The sequence below is a fragment of the Myiozetetes cayanensis genome, unplaced genomic scaffold (assembly GCF_022539395.1).
Source record: "Myiozetetes cayanensis isolate MyiCay16 unplaced genomic scaffold, myiCay2020 scf4, whole genome shotgun sequence".
Lineage (NCBI taxonomy): Eukaryota > Metazoa > Chordata > Aves > Passeriformes > Tyrannidae > Myiozetetes > Myiozetetes cayanensis.
The window spans coordinates 63,306,402-63,324,144 of record NW_026087631.1 but is presented as its reverse complement, the minus strand read 5'-3'; the positions used below and the strand labels follow the sequence as shown (position 1 = coordinate 63,324,144).

At 58.1% G+C, this 17,743-nt stretch overlaps 4 protein-coding genes across 4 annotated transcripts; 2 read left to right on the top strand and 2 right to left on the bottom strand.

Annotated features, from left to right (window-relative positions):
• Positions 1 to 70: 70 nt before the first annotated feature.
• LOC126647549 (B-cell differentiation antigen CD72-like) lies at positions 71 to 3,389 on the bottom strand. The gene is made up of 7 exons (XM_050329850.1): positions 3,305 to 3,389; positions 3,136 to 3,225; positions 2,842 to 2,928; positions 1,999 to 2,313; positions 1,603 to 1,751; positions 1,116 to 1,267; positions 71 to 212 (listed from the first exon to the last, which is right to left on the bottom strand). Exons 1-7 carry the CDS (start codon positions 3,387 to 3,389, stop codon positions 71 to 73), a joined length of 1,020 nt encoding a protein of 339 aa, XP_050185807.1.
• Positions 3,390 to 5,026: 1,637 nt separating this feature from the next.
• On the top strand, positions 5,027 to 7,565 carry LOC126647367 (B-cell differentiation antigen CD72-like). The gene is made up of 6 exons (XM_050329546.1): positions 5,027 to 5,153; positions 5,264 to 5,365; positions 6,195 to 6,509; positions 6,639 to 6,787; positions 7,007 to 7,104; positions 7,424 to 7,565. The coding sequence occupies exons 1-6, from the start codon at positions 5,027 to 5,029 to the stop codon at positions 7,563 to 7,565; spliced, it is 933 nt and encodes a 310-aa protein (XP_050185503.1).
• A 2,807-nt stretch (positions 7,566 to 10,372) lies between these two features.
• LOC126647397 (killer cell lectin-like receptor subfamily G member 1) lies at positions 10,373 to 12,995 on the bottom strand. Its single transcript, XM_050329601.1, has 6 exons — positions 12,947 to 12,995; positions 12,384 to 12,494; positions 11,803 to 11,886; positions 11,423 to 11,571; positions 11,066 to 11,169; positions 10,373 to 10,568 (listed from the first exon to the last, which is right to left on the bottom strand). Exons 1-6 carry the CDS (start codon positions 12,993 to 12,995, stop codon positions 10,373 to 10,375), a joined length of 693 nt encoding a protein of 230 aa, XP_050185558.1.
• Positions 12,996 to 13,696: 701 nt separating this feature from the next.
• LOC126647548 (uncharacterized) lies at positions 13,697 to 17,542 on the top strand. The gene is made up of 9 exons (XM_050329848.1): positions 13,697 to 13,799; positions 14,284 to 15,039; positions 15,156 to 15,230; positions 15,347 to 15,424; positions 16,338 to 16,388; positions 16,471 to 16,506; positions 16,594 to 16,638; positions 16,820 to 16,975; positions 17,070 to 17,542. The coding sequence occupies exons 1-9, from the start codon at positions 13,697 to 13,699 to the stop codon at positions 17,405 to 17,407; spliced, it is 1,638 nt and encodes a 545-aa protein (XP_050185805.1). The 3' UTR covers positions 17,408 to 17,542.
• Positions 17,543 to 17,743: the final 201 nt, after the last annotated feature.

The following is a 17,743-nucleotide window of genomic DNA, read 5'->3' as shown; positions in this document are numbered from 1 at the left end:
TCATGCACCCCAGGCTCGGCAGAACCTGCCGTGGGCACACTCACCACAGCAGTTCTGGGGCCAGAAGCCATCATGCCATGAAAGGGGAGCTTGGCCCCGCCTCCTTCTCACAGATCCAGAGGTGCAGGTCCTTCGGGCCGGTGCACTGGGCAGGTTTGATGTTTCCACGGCTTATTATGGCACAGGACCCATTTGACTTTGACTGCCATGGCCTGGATGAGGAAGCAACACATCAGGGGCTGACACCTTCTACCCACAAGCCCTGCTGTGACGATTGCCTCTTGTAGCTTGCACAGGAGGGGTTGGATGCTACAGTCAGATGGCGGATCCCCCAGTCCTCGCCTACTGATTTTACAGGCTGAAGGCTCAGCTGACAGGTCCCTGCCCTTCCTCAGGCAGGCTGAGAAACGCCTCTACAAAGGGTTTGCACTGCTTGTGACTCCTCTAAGCTTCCCTCCTGCTTGACTCGGCCTCACTGCTGGGCATTTTTTCCTCCTTGTGGCTGGGAGAGCCCAGTCCTCCCTGAGGGCATATGGACAGCTGGAGGAGCTGCCCTGGGCTGTGGGTCTACACTGGGTGCAGTCCCCCATTTGGGGGGTGAGGGTTGAAGGTGAAGGGGTAGGCAGTGAGCAGGGGCTGGGTACCCAGCACCTGGTCAGACGGATCTGTTCCTCCCCACTGCTCTCAGACACTGCAAGAGGAAGTATCAACGAGCTGAGAAGTGGGTGCACGTGGAGGGGAGGAGCCCACTACTCTGTGGGCGGGAAGGCTTGATTATCCCCCCGGGAGAAATCAAGGAGGCACGTGGGGGATAGAGATGGTGCTCAAACCCCTTGTCTAGACCCCAAATAAAACTTGTGATTTCTTTTGTCCACTTTTGCTACCTCCTGCTTCCTATGTCCTGCATGTACTCCCCCAAGTCTTGGCTTTGCATCTGCATGTCCTCTAAGCATCTCATCACACCATTGCACCCACCTTCCCTCAGCCCCTGCTACTCTGATGCTCTTTTTTTCCCAGTGCCTGTACCCAGAAGTGGGTACTGGTGGGATTTAAAATGGTTCCTGAAGTCGTGCTGGGTTTGGGGAGTTTTGGCAAGAGGCTGTGCTGCCAGGTACCTTTCATAAAGGGAGCCATCTACCCAGAACCAGGCATCAGAGGGCCCCTTGCCCTCTGGGTCCTCTTCCTCCAGCCAGCCATAGTCATACCAGGGGAAACTGCTCTTCTGCAGTCCTATCCAATATGGGATATCAGCATTCTTCAGGAAGGTCTGGAGAAGAAGAAAAAGGGCCTTTTCACATTTTTTCCATGGTACCTACGTACTGCAGTGTTTTCAGGGAATGATCGTCTCCCCAGGGAGACCCTGGGATGGAGGTTCTTGGGGCAGGACAGCTGAGCGGCCCTGGTGCCCTGCTCCAGCTTGGGCAGCATCCAAGGGAACAGAGCCTTTTTGTCCCATGTCAATCACCAGCCACGTGATCCAGAGATCAGCCTTGCACCCTCCAACATTTTGGCAGGACAGGGACCCCCAGAACAGTGCTAACCCATCTGGTGAGCCCAGGTCTGGATATACCAGCTCCTGCCCTCAGCTCCCCAGCACCCTACCGGCACAGTCCAGCGAGTCCAGGATTTGGTGATCAGGAGCTGAGAATATGTTTTCTCACACTCATCTCTGCTGTCCTCCCATGTCTTCTTCTCCGAGGATATGAAGAGGCACTTGCCCCTGTACAGCAGCCAGCCAGAAGGGCAGCAGTCTGTGGGCAGAGGCACAGCTCAGATGCTTGCTTAGCCACAGATGCCCTGGGCGGGGGACCAGGAACAGCCTCACACCTTCCCAGCAGACATCACAGGCTCAGCCTCTGCTCCAGGCATAGCTTCAGCCTCAGACCACCCTGCCCCCACCACATGACCAAAGACACCAGTGCTCGTGCCTTGGCACTACCCCTGCTGAGGGATGCCAGTCACCTGGGGCACCCTATCCCTGCTCCATCATTGCCTTACCTATAGCTGTGCAGGAGCGCAGCAGAGCCACGGTGTTCTCGCTGTTGTTGAGCTTCCCCTGCACCTCCTGCATCTCCTTCTGTGTCTTCACCAGGACCCCCTTGACGTACCCCAGCTCAGTGTTCCGGCTCTCCAGCTCCCGCTGGCTGATGTTGCCCTCGCGCCACGCTCGCTGCAGCTCCGCTCTGGCCCATGCCAGCTCCAGCTGTGCCTGCTCCAGGCTCTGCTCCCGAGCGCTCAGCTCCTGTGACAGGCGGCCCTGCTCGGCCTCGTGGTCGCGGGAGGTTTCCTGCAGGCTGCGGGTGACCTGCCAGTCTGGGGGCAGAAGGGGTGGTCTGAGACACAGGCATGGGGCAGCCTGGGCGTGTGACCGACCTTGTTTAGCGCAGGTAGGATGGGCAGGGCAAGGCAGGGTGTTGTCTGTGTTGAATGGGAAAGGATGAGAAGGAAGGACACAGCAGCAAAGCGTATGGTTAAGGGCTGGGCAGGACCTGGGGGGGAGAGCAGGGCAGGGGCAAGATGGGGTGTAGGAGCAGATACAGCAGGGCAGGGGCAGGCAGGGTGCAGGAATATGAGGCTGGGCAGTGCCAGGGTGGGAAGGAAAAGGAGCAGAAACAGACAGCAAGGATGGGAAGGCAGGTGATGGGAGACAGTGGGGGTGCTCATGATGTGAGGCGGATACAGGACAGCTTGCGGCAGACAGGGAAGAGGGACTCAGCCATGAGCAGTGCGCATAGGCATGCCGCTCTTCACTCCATGCTCAACCATGGCACCCACCCCAGCCCAGCTGCCTCCTTGCCCCAGCCACCCCCAAGCCCAAATGTGCCCAGACCCCTGACTCACAGCAAGCCCCCAGGGCCACAGTGGCCACCAGCAGCAGGCAGGTTGCCAGCAGCCCCACTGGGATGCACCACCGCCAGGACCAGTGGCCTGCAAGACACAACAGACATCACCTGGAGAGCTGGAAAACCCCTGGCAGTCCCCGGGCCTACTGCCTGGAGGCAGTGGTGTGGTGGCATGACGGCACAGGTGGCACAGTGTGGGTGCCTCCTCTCTTAAAGAATGGGAGTGGGAGCACCCCAAAACACCACCAACTACCCACGCCCTGGGTGCCCTGGATTCCAGCTGGGTACTCACCTGTGCCGGGCTGGGCCCCATCCCCATCCTGCCCTGCCACCACCGGCTGCGTGTTCTCATGGGGGCTCTCTGCCTCATCCATGCCAAGGGCTGTGGGAGGAATGCAGGGAGTTGAGTCCATGGCGTTGGGCATGTCAGGGACAGAGTGGCAGGGCCTGTGAGCTCTCACCTGCCTCCAGTGCCTGGTTGGCCATGCTCCGTCCCCCCATCACTTTGGCAAACCTCAGGTCAGCATAAACCATGCTCTGGGCCATGTGGGCAAGTGCTGGGCAAGCCCTGAGCTCTTCGGGCTCCCACTCTGCCCTTGGGGTGCCTTTCTGGGATGGTCCTGCTCCTGGTGATTGCGCCGTGTCTCAGAGGTGCAAAGCTGACCTGCAGCCAGCATCCGCAGAAGCAGAAGTTTGCTCTGCGTTGTAGCAGATGGGACCAGTGAGGCACAGCCACAGGCATCAGCACCCTCTCATTGGTCCCAGAAATACCAGCCCCTCCCCTCCCACGCTCCAAAAGTGCACTTGGTCCCCCTGGGCACACGGCAGAGCCAGAGTAGCACAGCCTGAGGTCACGGCCGTGGCAGAGCAAGGATGGACCCAAATCTGTGGTCCAGGGGATAGCAGGGGTGGAGCAGGGCAATCCTCAACACAGGAGCACATCACCCTGTGGAAAGCTCTGTGGAGAGCTGGAGGTCTTCACAGATACAGATTTCCTCTCCCAGCCTCTGAGAATGGATATTTCCCCATTATGCAGCATGTGCCACTGCCTCTCATCCTCTCCCCATTCCCCTCCTAGAAGAAGCAAGCTTTGGCATTGCTCCAAACCTCTCCCAGACAGTTGCATAGAGCAATGACATCCACTTCGCTTTCCCTGCCTAAGACAACAATCCCAGCACTCACAGCACCTCCTTCTTGGTCCCTCTAGCCTCTCAGCATCTCAGAGATCTCTACTGAACTTCATCCAAAGACAGGTTTCCAAAGGATCACTGAGTTGGGGGCGAGCTGGGCATATCTGGATGCAGCCAGTTTGGAACAGGACTTGAGGTACAAAGTATTGGAGCACAGCATTACAAGGCCACTGCCCATCATCTCTGCAAGAGCAAGGGAAGTCCTTCATTAGTGGAGAAAGGCAAAAATCACAGCCAGCTTCAAAGGGGACAGGAAAGAAGTTTGGAAAGCTAAGGGTTGGACAGCCTCCACTCAGACTCCTGGAAGAAAATGAAGCATATCCTCCTGGGCATGCAGGTGCTCGGGCCCGGGGAGGACATGCTGGGGAAAGGTCAGTGGGATGTATTGGGTGACTGCCCAATATTCCTGCTACTGCTTGGGAGCACCAGGCTGTGTACAAGGGAAGAGCAATGAGACCATTTGTCATGGCACTTCGAGGTTTGGGACATGATTTTCCACGGTGTCATTGCTGGCAGAGTGGGAGCATGTGGCCATGATGAGAGGAGAAGTGAAAGCTCATGCTGCAACGTGGAAATCCCTTTTAGGCATTAGGGCAAACATTTCCACACAGCAGCGATGCTCAGATTATGGAGCAAAGCACAGAGAAGAGGGAAACTCCATCCTGGATGGGGTCAGCACCAAAGCCACCTGTTCCCTAAGCCAGCCCTGCTCTCCCCTGCCCTAAAGGAACTAAATCAATTCTCCATAGGCTCTGCCCAGTGCCCCAGCTCTGAGCTGCGCTGCCCCCCCCACTGCTATCCCAGGGGACCCTGAGCAGTTTCGGGGGGTGGAATGAAAAAGGATGGTGGTGCTGGGCCAATGGCAGGGCGCCAGTGTCGTGGCTGTACTTTCCCGTCTGCCACACCTCCACACACTTCTGCTTCCGCAGAAACCAGCTGCACTTTTTCTCTGCAGCAGAGCAGTGCCCTCAGAGCTTTCGGGGAAGCCTGGGCATGGCCCAGAACGTGGTCTATGCTGACCTGAAGTTTGCTGAGGGGTCCCCATCCACGGTCCCCGATGAGGACGACAGCCCCTATGAGAACGTGCTGCCAGGGCCAGTGACGGCAGTGCCCAGCCCAGGTGGGAACCCGGACACAGCCACTGCTGCGGGGATGCCCCGACGTGGGGTGGGTGCCAGCTGATGGCGGGTGGGCCATGGGATGATGCCCGTGGGTGCTCGTCTTTTGCAGAGCACTCTCCCCGGCGATGGCACATCCCCAAAGCGCTGCTGCCAGCCAGCCTGGTCCTGCTCCTGCTGCTGCTGGTGACCATCGTGGCCCTGGGGGCTTGCTGTGAGTCGGGGTGACAGCCATGGGGTGGGGGCCAGCTGGGAGGGGGACACTGGGAGCAGGTGTTGGGCTGGGCTAGGGACGAGCTGTCAGGGATGAGGGGTGTCTGAGGCTGGGGGTCCAGGGCTGGTTGCTGCCTTTGGCATGGCTATGTGAGCTGCCTCCCACTACCTTCCCACTCCCTCCCACTCCCTCCCATTGCCTCCCACTGTCTTCCCACTGCCTCCCATTGTCTTGCCCCTGCCTTACCACTGCCTCCAAATCCCTGCCACTGCCTCCCATGCCCTCCCACTGCTTCCCATTGCCTCCCACTGTCTTCCCACTACCTCCCATTGCCTGCCACAGCCTCCCACAGCCTCCCACTCCCCTCCACTGCCTCCCACTCCCTGTTATTGCTTCCCATTGCCTCCCGTTGTCTTCTCACTGCCTTCTGACTGCCTTCCCACTGCCTCCCATTGCATTCCCACTGCTTCCTGCTGCATTTGCACTGTCTCACTCTCCTTGCCTTCTTATTGCCTCCCACTGCCTCCCACTCTCTCCCACTGCCTTCCCATTGCCTTTCCACCACTTCCTATTGCCTTTCCAATCCCTTTCACTACCTCCCACTAAACTTCTCATTGTCTCCCCTTGCCTTCCCCCTGTCTCCCATTGCCTCCTACTGCCTCCCATTGTCTCCCCTCCATCTGCCACCACTGGGGCTTCCTTTCCCTTCTCACTGACACCCCCAGGACATTCTCTACCCACAGCCAGCCACTCCTATCCCACTCTCCTTTGCAAGTCCCTTGCCTGGGCTGCCCCATGCCCGTGTCTCAGCTCACTGCCCTGTCCCCAGACTGGCAGGTCACCCGCAACCTGCAGGAAACCTCCCGCGACCACGAGGCCGAGCAGGGCCGCCTGTCACAGGAGCTGAGTGCTCGGGAGCAGAGCCTGGAGCAGGCACAGCTGGAGCTGGCATGGGCCAGAGCGGAGCTGCAGCGAGCGTGGCGCGAGGGCAACATCAGCCAACTGGAGCTGGAGAGCCGGAACACCGAGCTGGAGCACGTCAGGGGGGTCCTGGTCAAGACAGAGAAGGAGATGCAGGAGGTGCAGGGGAAGCTCAACAACAGCGAGAGCACTGTGAGCAGCCTGTACGCCTGTGTGAATACAGGTAGAGTTGTGGTGGGGTTGGGGCACAGGCAGTGTTGCCGTTGGGCAGATGTGGGGTTTGATCTCGGCTGGGCTGAGCCCCCCGAGCACCCGTGGGAGGACAAGTGTCTGACCTGTGCCCTGCCCCCAGACTGCTGCCCCTCAGGCTGGGTGCTCTACAGGAGCAAGTGTCTCTTCATCTCTGTGCAGAAGATGAGCTGGCAGAACAGCATAAATGACTGCAAACAGAAATCCGCTCAACTGCTGATCCCAGATGACTGGTTACAACTGACAGTGCCGGTACAGAGCAGGGGGACTGTGGTACCCTAGGAGGGTGGGACTGGGCAGAGTCCTGGGGGGCAGAAGCAGTAGTATCTGTGGAGGTGCTGGGGCAGCACCATGAGCCCCAGGTTTCCATCCCAGCAGTCTGGGAGGAGGAGCACAGCTGACCCTGGGGCTCCTGGGCGCCAGGAAAGTGCTGGTCACAAAGCAGGTGGTTGACAGCTTCTCTTCCCCCAGCATTTTGTGCAGGAGTCTGGTGAATGGTACTGGATTGGATCAAGCACTTTTTATGACACAAAGGGGGCTTCTAAATGGCAGGACAGAAGTCAAACTTCGTAAGTACAAGAGTGCTGCACACAAGCACCTGCCCTTTTGCCATGCCAGAAAGGTGCTGTTTTGACCCTGTTACATCCCCCAGCAAAGTAAGTGGTGGTCCCCCAAGGGAAAGGGGTCAAGGCAGAGCTCAGCTGTGGAATTTACAGCCAGATTTCCAAGTGGCAGAGCAGAAAACTTGGAGGAAGAATGTAACCCTTCCTTCAGACTAGTCCCAGTGCCAGGCACACTGCCTGCCCCAGTGGCACTGAGACCTATGGGAAATGGTGTCCATAGCAAGGATGTTATCACTGCTGCTCTGAGATACGCTCTCTTTCCTAGGAGAACATTCTGCATGGCAATACTAAATGGAAAAGACATGAAGTTTGTGCCATGCTGGAGTCACTTTCATTGGATCTGTGAGAAATCCCCAAAGCTGAGCAGCATATCTGAGACCCAACCTCCTCTCCTGGCCAAGGTGTGACTGCTGACACTCTACTCCATCTCTGGACTTGGGGACAGGAGCTGGAGGTGCACCCCGAGGCTCTGTCCCCTGTGCACACATTGCCTCAACTGTGTTACAAAGCACTGGGAAAGAGGGTCTGTATTTTAAAGGCTGGAAAAGAGACCTTATTCCGCGCTCTCACACTCATGTATACACCTATTACACCACCTTGCACTGTGCCTCTGTGTGTTCCTGTGTGCCCTGGCCAGCACACTCTGCAGTGACTCAGGTTTCCAGTGCAAAGCCCATCTCCCACCTTCTGTGCTCCCCCAAAGCTGCCAGGGGAGAGCTGTGCAGGATCTGCCATTTGCATTTTCTTGGAGCTGGGGGATGACACATTGGTGTCCCTCAACCCGTACATTTTGGGGACTCCTGTGGATTTACAGCCCATCCTTTCTCTTGGCATTAACAGCTTTGATCCCACCCTTTTTTCTGCCTCCATCACCTGCCAAGGGCTTTGGGCTGGGTCTTGCCTGGGAAGAATGCAGGCAGTGGTGTCATTAGCATGAGAAACTGCTGGGAAGTCCTGAGGCCATATGGGAGATGGGAAACCTCTGGGGAGCCTTGAGAACATGGAAGTTGAATAAGGAAACCCTGAAACCATGGGAGAAAAAAGGGTGCAATGAAGAGCACTGAGACCATGGGGGTGAATGCAGGAACCCTGAGACCATGGGAGGAAATGGAGGTTCAGTGAAGATACCCAAGAACATGGAAGGCAAATGGGAGATGCCCTGAGGAAATGGGGTTGAGCCTTAAGACAGTGGAAGAGAGAGGGAAGTACCGAGGAGACTTGGGATCACTGGAAAAAGGGGACCCTGGCACCGTGGGGGGAAGGTCCCTAAGACCATGGTGGAACCTGAGCTGCCAAGCAGGGTGATAAGACAGCCCTGTCCAGGACCCAGGCGGGGAGGGGGTGGGGTGAACAAGGGAAGGGCTTCAGATGTCTTCTATCTCGACTTATGCAAAGCCTTTGACACAGTCCCCATCTAAACTGGAAAGAAATGAATTCAATGGGTGGACTGTTTAGTGGATAAGAAACTGGCTGAACAGTTGCATCCAGAAGATAGTGGTCAATGGCTCTGCGTCCTGATGTGGACACTGGTGACCAGTGGTATCCCTTGGGGATCCATATTGGTACCAATGCTACTTAATGCTTTCATCAATGACATGAACAGGGGGATCGAGTGCACCCTCAGCAATCCTGCAGGTGACACCCAGCTGAGAGCTGTGGTGGACATTTCTGAGGCACCTGATGCCATCCAGAGGGACCTGGACCAGCTTAAGGAGTGGGCCCATGGGAACATCATGAGGTTTAACAAGATCAAGTGCAAGGTGCTGCACTTGGGTCAGGGCAGCCCTCGATACCAACACAGGCTGTGGAGTGAACAGATCAAGAGCAGCCCTGCTGAGAAGGACTTGAGGGTGCTGCTGGGTGAGAGGCTGGACATGACCCAGCCGTGTGCACTCACAGCCCAGAAAGCCAAACCTGTCCTGAGCTGCATCCAAAGCAGGGTGGGTAGCATGTGAGGGAGGGGATTCTGCCCCTCTGCTCTGCTCCACTGAGACCCCATGTGGAGCACTGTATCCACCTCTGGGGTCCCCAGTACCTGTTGGAGCAAGTCCAGAGGAGAGACACCTGCCCCGAGCTCAGCACTCTCCTGGTGCTCAGGAACCTCAGGGTAGGTAGGGGCAGTGAGCAGGGGCCTCATCAAACTTCAGATCAGCATAGACCACACGCTGGGCCATGCAGGCAGCTGGGCAGTAGCAGTCCAGGAACCCAGTTCTGTTCTACTCCACTGTGGTCAGATAGCAGACTGTGGCTAAGACTATGCGGGATGGAGACACTTCTTCATATGCAGAAAAGCAGAAGCAGTTGCTTTATTTGCAAGAAGTGGTTTTGTTTCTGAGGATGCTCTGGCTTTGGGGTGTGGGGGTTGAATCAACTCCACTCTGGGCTGCATGCTCTGCATCTGTGTCCCCAAGTTGTGAGGAGCCCAAGCCCATGTGTACTGGCCACAGCAGGGCTACACTGCCCCATGCATCCTCTCTTCCCTCCCAGTCCCTGCTCGGCACACAGGATGCATTGACTTGTGGGGGCTTGCTCCTCTGAATATGCCAGGGAGAATCCCAGGGATGTTCGTGCCAGAGCTCCAGGTTGTTGGGAGAACTCAGGAGGTCTGTATTGAAACCATAGCAGCCTCTGGAATCAAATACCTTCAACTCAAGCCCTAGCAGGCCTTTCAGGCTCTCAGACATCATCCAGGATCAAAGCAAAGTGAAGGTACTTGCTGGAACCTCCTCAGACTGGGCAGGACCAGCAGATAAGCTGCTGCCCATTCCAAGTCCTCCATGGGATGGGGAAGCAAAGGGTCCCCTCTCAGCTGCGTGTCCCAGGAAGCAGGAACACAAGGCAGCCACCACAATCAGAAAGCCCAGAGCTTCCAGGGGACCTGCTCAAGCCTGCACAGGAGCTGCCTCACGCTGCCACCAGGCCATGAGGATGCTTGGATTGCTGCTGGCTGAATGCTGGCTCCTGGAACAGTGCAGCAGATGCTATTTCCCACTTTTCATTGATGCAACTGAGTCAGTGAGCTGGAGGATGCACCTCCATCACACCACTGTCATTCCCCAAAGCCAGACACAGTTATTGGCAGAGTTTATTGGCAAAATGCAGTTACAGGGAGGTAAAGAGGTCTGAGCCAGGAGGCAGCAGTGCCTGCGAATGCCCATGAACTGGATTCAGCAGGGAATATGGTCGTGGGACAGGCTGGAGGTTCCCACAGCCATCAGGGCCTCACACAGTTGTAGGTGGTGTTTCCCCAGACAAAGGCAGGAGGTGAGGACTGGAGCCACTGCAGGGTGGCTGCACTCTGCTTGCAGACCCATCCAAGAGGTTCTGAGCACAGACCACTCGACAGCCCCAAACCTGACACTCTGCCACAGGCCTGGTAAGGCCTAGTGTAGCCATGGATTGGGAAGATCCTGCGGGGAGAAAGTGCACTGAGATAGGATGGGAAGGAAGAACTGGGGTTGTCCCATCAGCAACTCCTCCAGCCAGGGACCAGAGATGGCACAGGGATGTTCCGGGGCAAAGCTCACCCTCCCCATGGAGCACAGTCCACTGCCTCTTCCCAATTATGTCCCAATTCCAACATGTTCTGATGTTCCCAGCCCCATCAGGCACATGGGACGCCCAGGTCCCTCCTGGCAGGGCTCAGTGCCAACTGCACCAACCAAAATCTGAGAACCTGCTTTTGGGGGACCCCTCCAGTCCCTCACCCAGGCAGAGTATGGGCACTAGGGCCAGGACTCTCTTCCCTATCTTCTCTTCTCTAAAATGCCCCAGTGCAGCCCTGGGGAGACAAGAGGTGGCCAAAATATGGAGCACATCCCTCCATGCCAGTGTCCCCCTGTCACCTCCCTGAGCCCTGCTGCTGGACCCTCAGCAGCCCTGGCTGGGGACAAGCTGACAGCCTTACCCCTTCAACGTGGTGCCATCCAGCCACTTCCAGTCAGACGCATAGCCATCCTTCTTCAGCCCCACATGGAAGACCTCCATGTTGGCTGTGCGCATCAGGAAAGCCTAGCACAGGAGAGGATCCACATGAGCTCCCTGGGGGGACACCCAGCCCCACCCACTATCAGTGACGACACAGCATTGCCCGCTCCCTGCCTGGATGCCTGAAGGCTTAGCTAGGATTTGGGCACAGGGGCCAGAGCCAGGGAGCTGAAGCAGTGCTGCTGATGGGTGGGTGGCTGCTGAGGGACCTTGAGGTGGTCACCAGCACAGCCTGATGCTTGCAGGGAGCTGGAAAGGGCAGGCTGGGTGCACTTACCAGGGTAGTGTTGTCTTGGATGGTGACCAGATGTCCCCCTCTGGAGCAGCAGTCCTCTCTGCTTTTCTCCCAGGCCTTTTTGGCAGATGAGAAGTAGTAGCACTGCCCTGCATCCCAGAGCCAGCCGACTGGGCAAAACTGGCATTGCGCTGCACACCAGAAACACAGCAGCTGGGGCTGGGCAACTGGCAGGAGCTGCCACCAGCCCCCAGCCCGAGGGGCAGGAGAGTGACAGTGGGCAGTCACTGGGTACCCACCCGCCCAGCGTGCCCCTTGGGCAGGTGGGGAGAATGTCCTGGAGCATGGACAGATCCTGCTGTTTGAAAGGAGCAGTCAGGCCCCCTCCAAACCTTGTCCAGCAGCTCACCAGGCTCTCTTACCTCGCAGTGTCTGTTGCCCAAAGCTGGGGCTCTCCTCCGTGCTCCAGAGATCAGGGGTGCAGCGGACATGCTGTTGTACTAAATCTACAAAAGAGGAGCACAGGGGTGTCCCAGCAACTCTGGGCTCCTGCTCCCAGCAGCACCCAGTGTCCTCCCCCACGGGACAGCCCCATGGCTGTGGGTGAGGGCCTCTCCTGCTTTGGGTACGCCAAGCCAGGCAAGGCCTTTGCGGGTTTTGCTGTGCTTGGGAGCCCAACACAACACAGGCTTTCGGGGAAAGTGCTGCTGCCTTTCGGTTTCAGTGTCACTGCTCTCCTTCCTGCTTTCTTTTCAATGCCATGCGATGGCCTTCCCCAAGCACACGCTGTCCCACCAACTGTTTTTCCCAGCCATGTAGGCAACGTCTTGCCTCACCAATTTTCTTGCTTGCCCCAGAACCCTCATAGCACTCAGCCCCAAGCAGGAGGGCCCAGCTCCTTGGGGAAGCTGCAGCTCTCTCTGTTGGTACAAAGCCCTGTGGTGCCAGCCCTAACTACAGGACCCAGCCCCAGAGATCCAGGCACAGGCAGGCAGGTACTCACAGTGGAAGCTCAAGCTGACGAGGATGATTTGTGCCAGTAGAAGCATCAGGGAGAGGAGACCCAGGCTGAGGGCTGCCCAGCACCAGGGCAGGCGCACCGGCTGCTGAGGACCTGAGAAAGGGATTTAATTTAACCTAGACCCAGGGGGGCTTGGTGGGAGCAGTGGGTAACTTCTGGCCAGGAAAGGTCTGGGAATCCCAAGCAGGATGTCAGGAGGCAGCAGGGGAGCCCAGGAAAAGTGGGGGAGAGCCCATTTGCCACAGCCTGACTCTCCTAAAAGTTGTTTGCCTGCAGACAGCACTTCGCATACTAGAGGGAGAGCAGAGCAGGGACTGCCTGTGGGTGCTGTGGCATTGGGGTACAGTGGGCATCCCCTGCCCTTGAGCCTCTCCTGCCCCCCAACCTGAGAGCAGGCAGTCTGTAAGGAGGCTGGAGAGGAGCTGTTTGGGAGAGGACACACAGAAAGTGAGGGGAACAGGTCTGGGAGGCCGAGGGTCTGCAGGAGGGCAGGGAATCTGCTGAGAGAGCTGGGGTGCCAGGGACAGGGACCACGGCGCCATTACCTGGTGTGGGGGGAAAGCGCAGATCAGCGTATGTGACCCTCTCTTCCATCCCTCCTTTGATCTCTTGCTCTGCACCCCACAGGGGCACCAGCAACCTTCTCCCAGACACTTTGTCAGACGGGTGTGATGCAAAATGGAAAGTGTCACTTCCTGGTGGAGTCCCCAGAGGCACCACCTGGGACAAAACCCTGGGGGTGTCATGGTGCTGACACACTTGGAACAAGGGGGAGCCCTGCTGAGGCTGACACCCACGCATCCTGGCAAGAGGAAACCCTGTGGCCCTGGTTTTGGGGTAGCAGGTGATGGGGATGGCTGCTAACTCCAGGGCAGAGCTGGGCAGCCATATCATGGAGTCACAGAATGATTTGGGTTGTAAAGGACCCTAAAGATCATCTTGTTCCAACCTTCCCTGCTATGGGCAGAGAAATCTTCCAGTAGACCAGGTTGCTTAGAGCCCCATCCAGCCTGGCCTTGAACATTTCCAGGGATAGGGCATTCACAGCTTCTCTGGGCAACCTGTGCCAATGTCTCACCACCCTCACAGTGAAGAATTTCTTCCTAAAAGAGGGAAAGCCATACAAAGAGCAGCTGAGGTCTCTTGGTTTGTTCAGCCTGGTGGAGACTAAGGGGAGACCAGTCTACAGCTTCCTCACGAGGGGCAGCAGAGGGGCAGGCACTGATCTCTCCTCTCTGATGACCAGGGACAGGACCTGAGGGAATGGCATAAAGCTGTGTCAGGAGAGGTCTAAGATGGATATCAGGAACAGGCTGTTCACCCAGAGGCTGGCTGGACACAGAAACAGGTTCCCCAGGGAAGTGGTCATAGCACCAAGCATGACAGAGTCCAAGACGTGTTTGGACAATACTCTCAGGCATGTGGTGTGACTCTTGGGGTGTCCTTCACAGGGCCACACGTTGGAATTTGATTATCCCAGTGGGTTCCTTCCAGTTCAGGATATTCTATGATTCAATGACTAGTATCTGATCTAAACCTGCCCTCTATCAGTTTCAAGCCATTCCCCCTTGTACTATCACTACATATCCTTATAAAATATCCCTCTTCAGCTCTCTTGTAGCTCTTTATGTATTGGAAAGGTGCTATAAGTTTTCCCGGGAGCCTTCTCTTTCTCAAAACTCAACAACTCCAGTTCTCTTAGTCTGGTCTGCCTTGGGGTGCAGGACACTTTCCCATGCAGCTCTCTCCAAGCAGCAAGGCCACGGGGTATTTGCTTACAAGAGGTTTCTGCTGCCCTTTCTTTTTTTTTTTGCATGGGGCTGCAACTGCATCTCTCAGCCCTGGAAAGCGGGGGGCTGGGGTGCTCCTTCTCCTCCCCCAGGCCTTCCGATCTGCCGCGATGCCCATCCCTGGCCGCCGGGGACGGACAACGACCCCCGCTCCGGGCTGCCGGCTTACGGCTGGGGCAGGGATGGCTCATCCGGACTACGTTTCCCAGCGGCTCCTCCCGGGGCCGCACATGCTCGATGCGGCTCCCGGCGCCTCCCGGCAGCTCCCGGCGCGGCGCCCGCTGCGGCGCAGGGGGGATCGGTGCGGCTGCGGGTGGGACCGGCGGCGCCCGGCGCCCATCCCCGGTACGGCCCCCGGCGGTTCCCCGTGCGGCTCCCCGGGGAGGCTCCCGACGGCTCTCCCGGTGCCGCCCCCGGCGGGGCATCCTCCCGGTGCGCCCTCGGGAGCGCACGGCCGAGCCCCGGGCTGATCCCGGCCCGGGGCCGAGCGTTCCCCCGCCGCCCCGGCAGGATGCCCCGCGGGCGAGCCTGGACGCAGGCGGAGGTCAGCAGCCTCCTGTCGCTGGTGGGGGGCTCGGGGGAGGCCGCCCTGCTCATGGCCTCCACGTCGCGACCCAACGAGGCGCTTTGGCGGGAGATCTCCCGGGGGCTGGCGGCGGCCGGCTACGGGCGCAGCGTGGCCCAGTGCCGCTCCAAGTGGAAGGCGCTCAAGCAGGCTTTCCACTCGGAGCGGGAGACGCGCCGGAGGGCAGGACACCACTCTCCCCGGCTGCCCCCGCACTACCGGGCCATGAAGAGTATCTGGAAGGCGGCCGGGCGGCCCGTCTTTGGCGAGCGGAGGATGCCAGGTGGGTGCCAGGGACGGCCACGTGGGCTTGGAAGGGTGGCTAGATGTGGGTTGCTTGGGGAACACTGATGCTGCACGGACACCCAGAGTATGTTGATGGTCTTTCTCTTCCTCTAGACTTGGTGAAGCTGCCCTCCAGGAAGCGCAGGTCAGCCCTTGCCACTCGCTCCTCATCCTCACCAGAGCCACCAGGTACCTGTGCGCTCAGGCAGCTGGAGTGGGGCTTGTCGTGGCTGTGGGGTGGCAGACACCCCTCATCACCCAGTTATTGAAGTTCTTTTCTGCACCCCCCTCACCTCCTTCTGCAGAGCACGATGTTAGCAGGGACACCCCAGGCGCACTGCTGTCCCCGCTGCTGCAGTGTGCAAAGAATGAGCCAGAGAGCTGTAAGTACCAACCTGCCCTGCTTCACCAAGCTGCACAGCCACAGCTCCAGCCCAAGCCCAGGCCAGCATGATGGGAATGGGGGGCTTAGGGGATGCTCGGTGATGGGAGCATTGGGACTTCCTCCTCCAGAGGCTTTAGCCAGAGGTCAAACCAGTCCCAGAGCATGAGGTGATGACTGGAATCAGGGCAGTAAGGGGACTCCAGCTCTGACCCAGCCTGAGGGCATGGCAGGTCTGCTGGCCACCCATGGCAGATTGTGGGGCGCAAGGTCTGTAAGGGGCAGTGGCCCCAGTACAGCCCAGGGGTCTCTTCTGGCTGTGTGGCACTGCAGGGCATGTGACTCCCCTTCCTTTGGCAGGTCCTGGCTCCCCCCTTCCCCAGTAACAACATAGGTCTTCAGATGAGTTAGGACTGTGTCTGAGGGCCAGAGGTGCCTGCAGCTCCCATGCCCTGCAGCCCACCCAGGGACATATCTTGCAGCCCCTCCAGGGATTTTGGCACTGAGGTGATGCAGGATACATCCCTGAGTCTGATTTGCGTGGATGCCCCAGCCAGGATCCCACACTGGGTAACTGCCTTCTGTCTCCCTAAATTCCCCCTGCAGTTTCAAGTGGATGTGGGATTCTCCTTCACTTCCAGTCCTAGTCTGTTGTGTAGCCTTGCTGCACGCTGCTCCGCCGCTGCTGCCTTCCAGCCCAGAGGTGGCTGCATTGCAGTGGTGGGTGAGTGACTCCTGCTTTTGTACCTAGCTCTGAAATGCTTTGGGGCCCTGCAGGGCACTGTGGAGCTGTGGCTAGGGCACGTTGGGCTGTGGGGCTGGCCGGGGCAAGCCAGGCAGACCCTAGGCTGGTGGTGATCCCCTTGCAAGTCCTGTCAGATGGCGTATCTCTCCTCTCTGCTTTCTCCCAGCAGCCTGTGGGGAACACATCGCTGGAGTGCCACTCACAACCCCCACCATGCCACGTAAGACTTTCCTTGCCCTGCTCAGCCCAGTAAAGCTCAGTAAACCCCCCACAATCAGGGCCTGACTTGGTTCTCGTTGCAGACACCAGTTGCTGCTTCCCTCTTGTCTCCCTCCTGGGTGAGTATCGTATCCTGGCTACTCTGCTTGTGCACCCTGGGGCAGGAGGTGGCTGCGGCTCACAGGCTGTGTCTGCTCTTGTTCCAGGCTGTCACACTGACCTGAAGCAGGAAGGAACAGAGGAAAAGGCTGGTAAGTGTCTGCAGCTTTGAGCAAGTTCTCTTGGTCCAGGGGACAGCTCTGTCCTGTCCTGCCAGCAGGAATGCAGGGCCTAGGCTTCCAGAGGCAGTGCCCTCCCAGGTCTCTGTGTGGGGTCAAGCTGAACGTGGCGGTTGGGTGCCTCCATCACTGTGGTTGTTTCCTCCATGCCAAGCTGTCGTGGCACATTTTCCTGGTGAGACGTCCCTGGGGATGGGAAGAGGAAACCAAATGCTGCCAGTGGCTGTCACAGCCTCAGGTTCCCAAGGGACAGCTGCCATGAGCGAGCAGCCGGCAGCAGGTGAAGATGCATCAGATGCAAGCCTTCATGGTGGGTCCTCGCTGCAGCATCCCAAAAGCCTCACAGGGAGCTCTCAGAGCCATGGTGAGGCTTTGCTGCCACTGACCCCTCTCTCTCACTTCAGGGCCCGGTGTGGCAGGCTTGCTCCAGAACGTCCAGCAACTGCTGGTGCAGATCCTGCAGACATCACGGCAGCAGCAGGCACTACTGGAGAGCCTGGCCAGCGACACAGTCTCCCACCTCCAGCTCCTCTCCCACAGCCTCGTGCAGGTGGGCGAGACCCTGCACCAGCTCCTGCTCCGGCCACAGACCCACCCTGGCCCCCTGGGCCGCTACATCCCCCATGTGCCCCTTTTTGAGGGTGGCCCTGGAATGCCCTGCTCCCCTGGCACTCCCCACACCTCCCCAGACTGCAAAGAGGAGCCTCAGCTGTCCCCTGCCACCAGTTGCACCTCGCCATGAGTGCCACCGTTACCGGCCCCAGGAGCAACAGCTTTGCTACGCAGCCATGGCACAAATCTGTATAGCAGAGGTTCCAGATATTTTGAAAGTTTATAGAAGAGAGACATTTTAATAAAATTAAAAATAGCTTTTCTACCAGCGATGACAATTGACCAATTCTTTCCCCCTCTCTGGGGGATGTTCCCCTTCTCACTTTCAAGATGAGCAGAAGGGGAACTTGGCTATTTACAGCCTCAGAAACTCCCAGGCCAAACACTGTGGGTCAGATGTGCTTTATCTGCCCCTTCCAGCAGCACCTGGGGCAGGCGGGACCCCTGCCTGGGGAACATGCTGCTG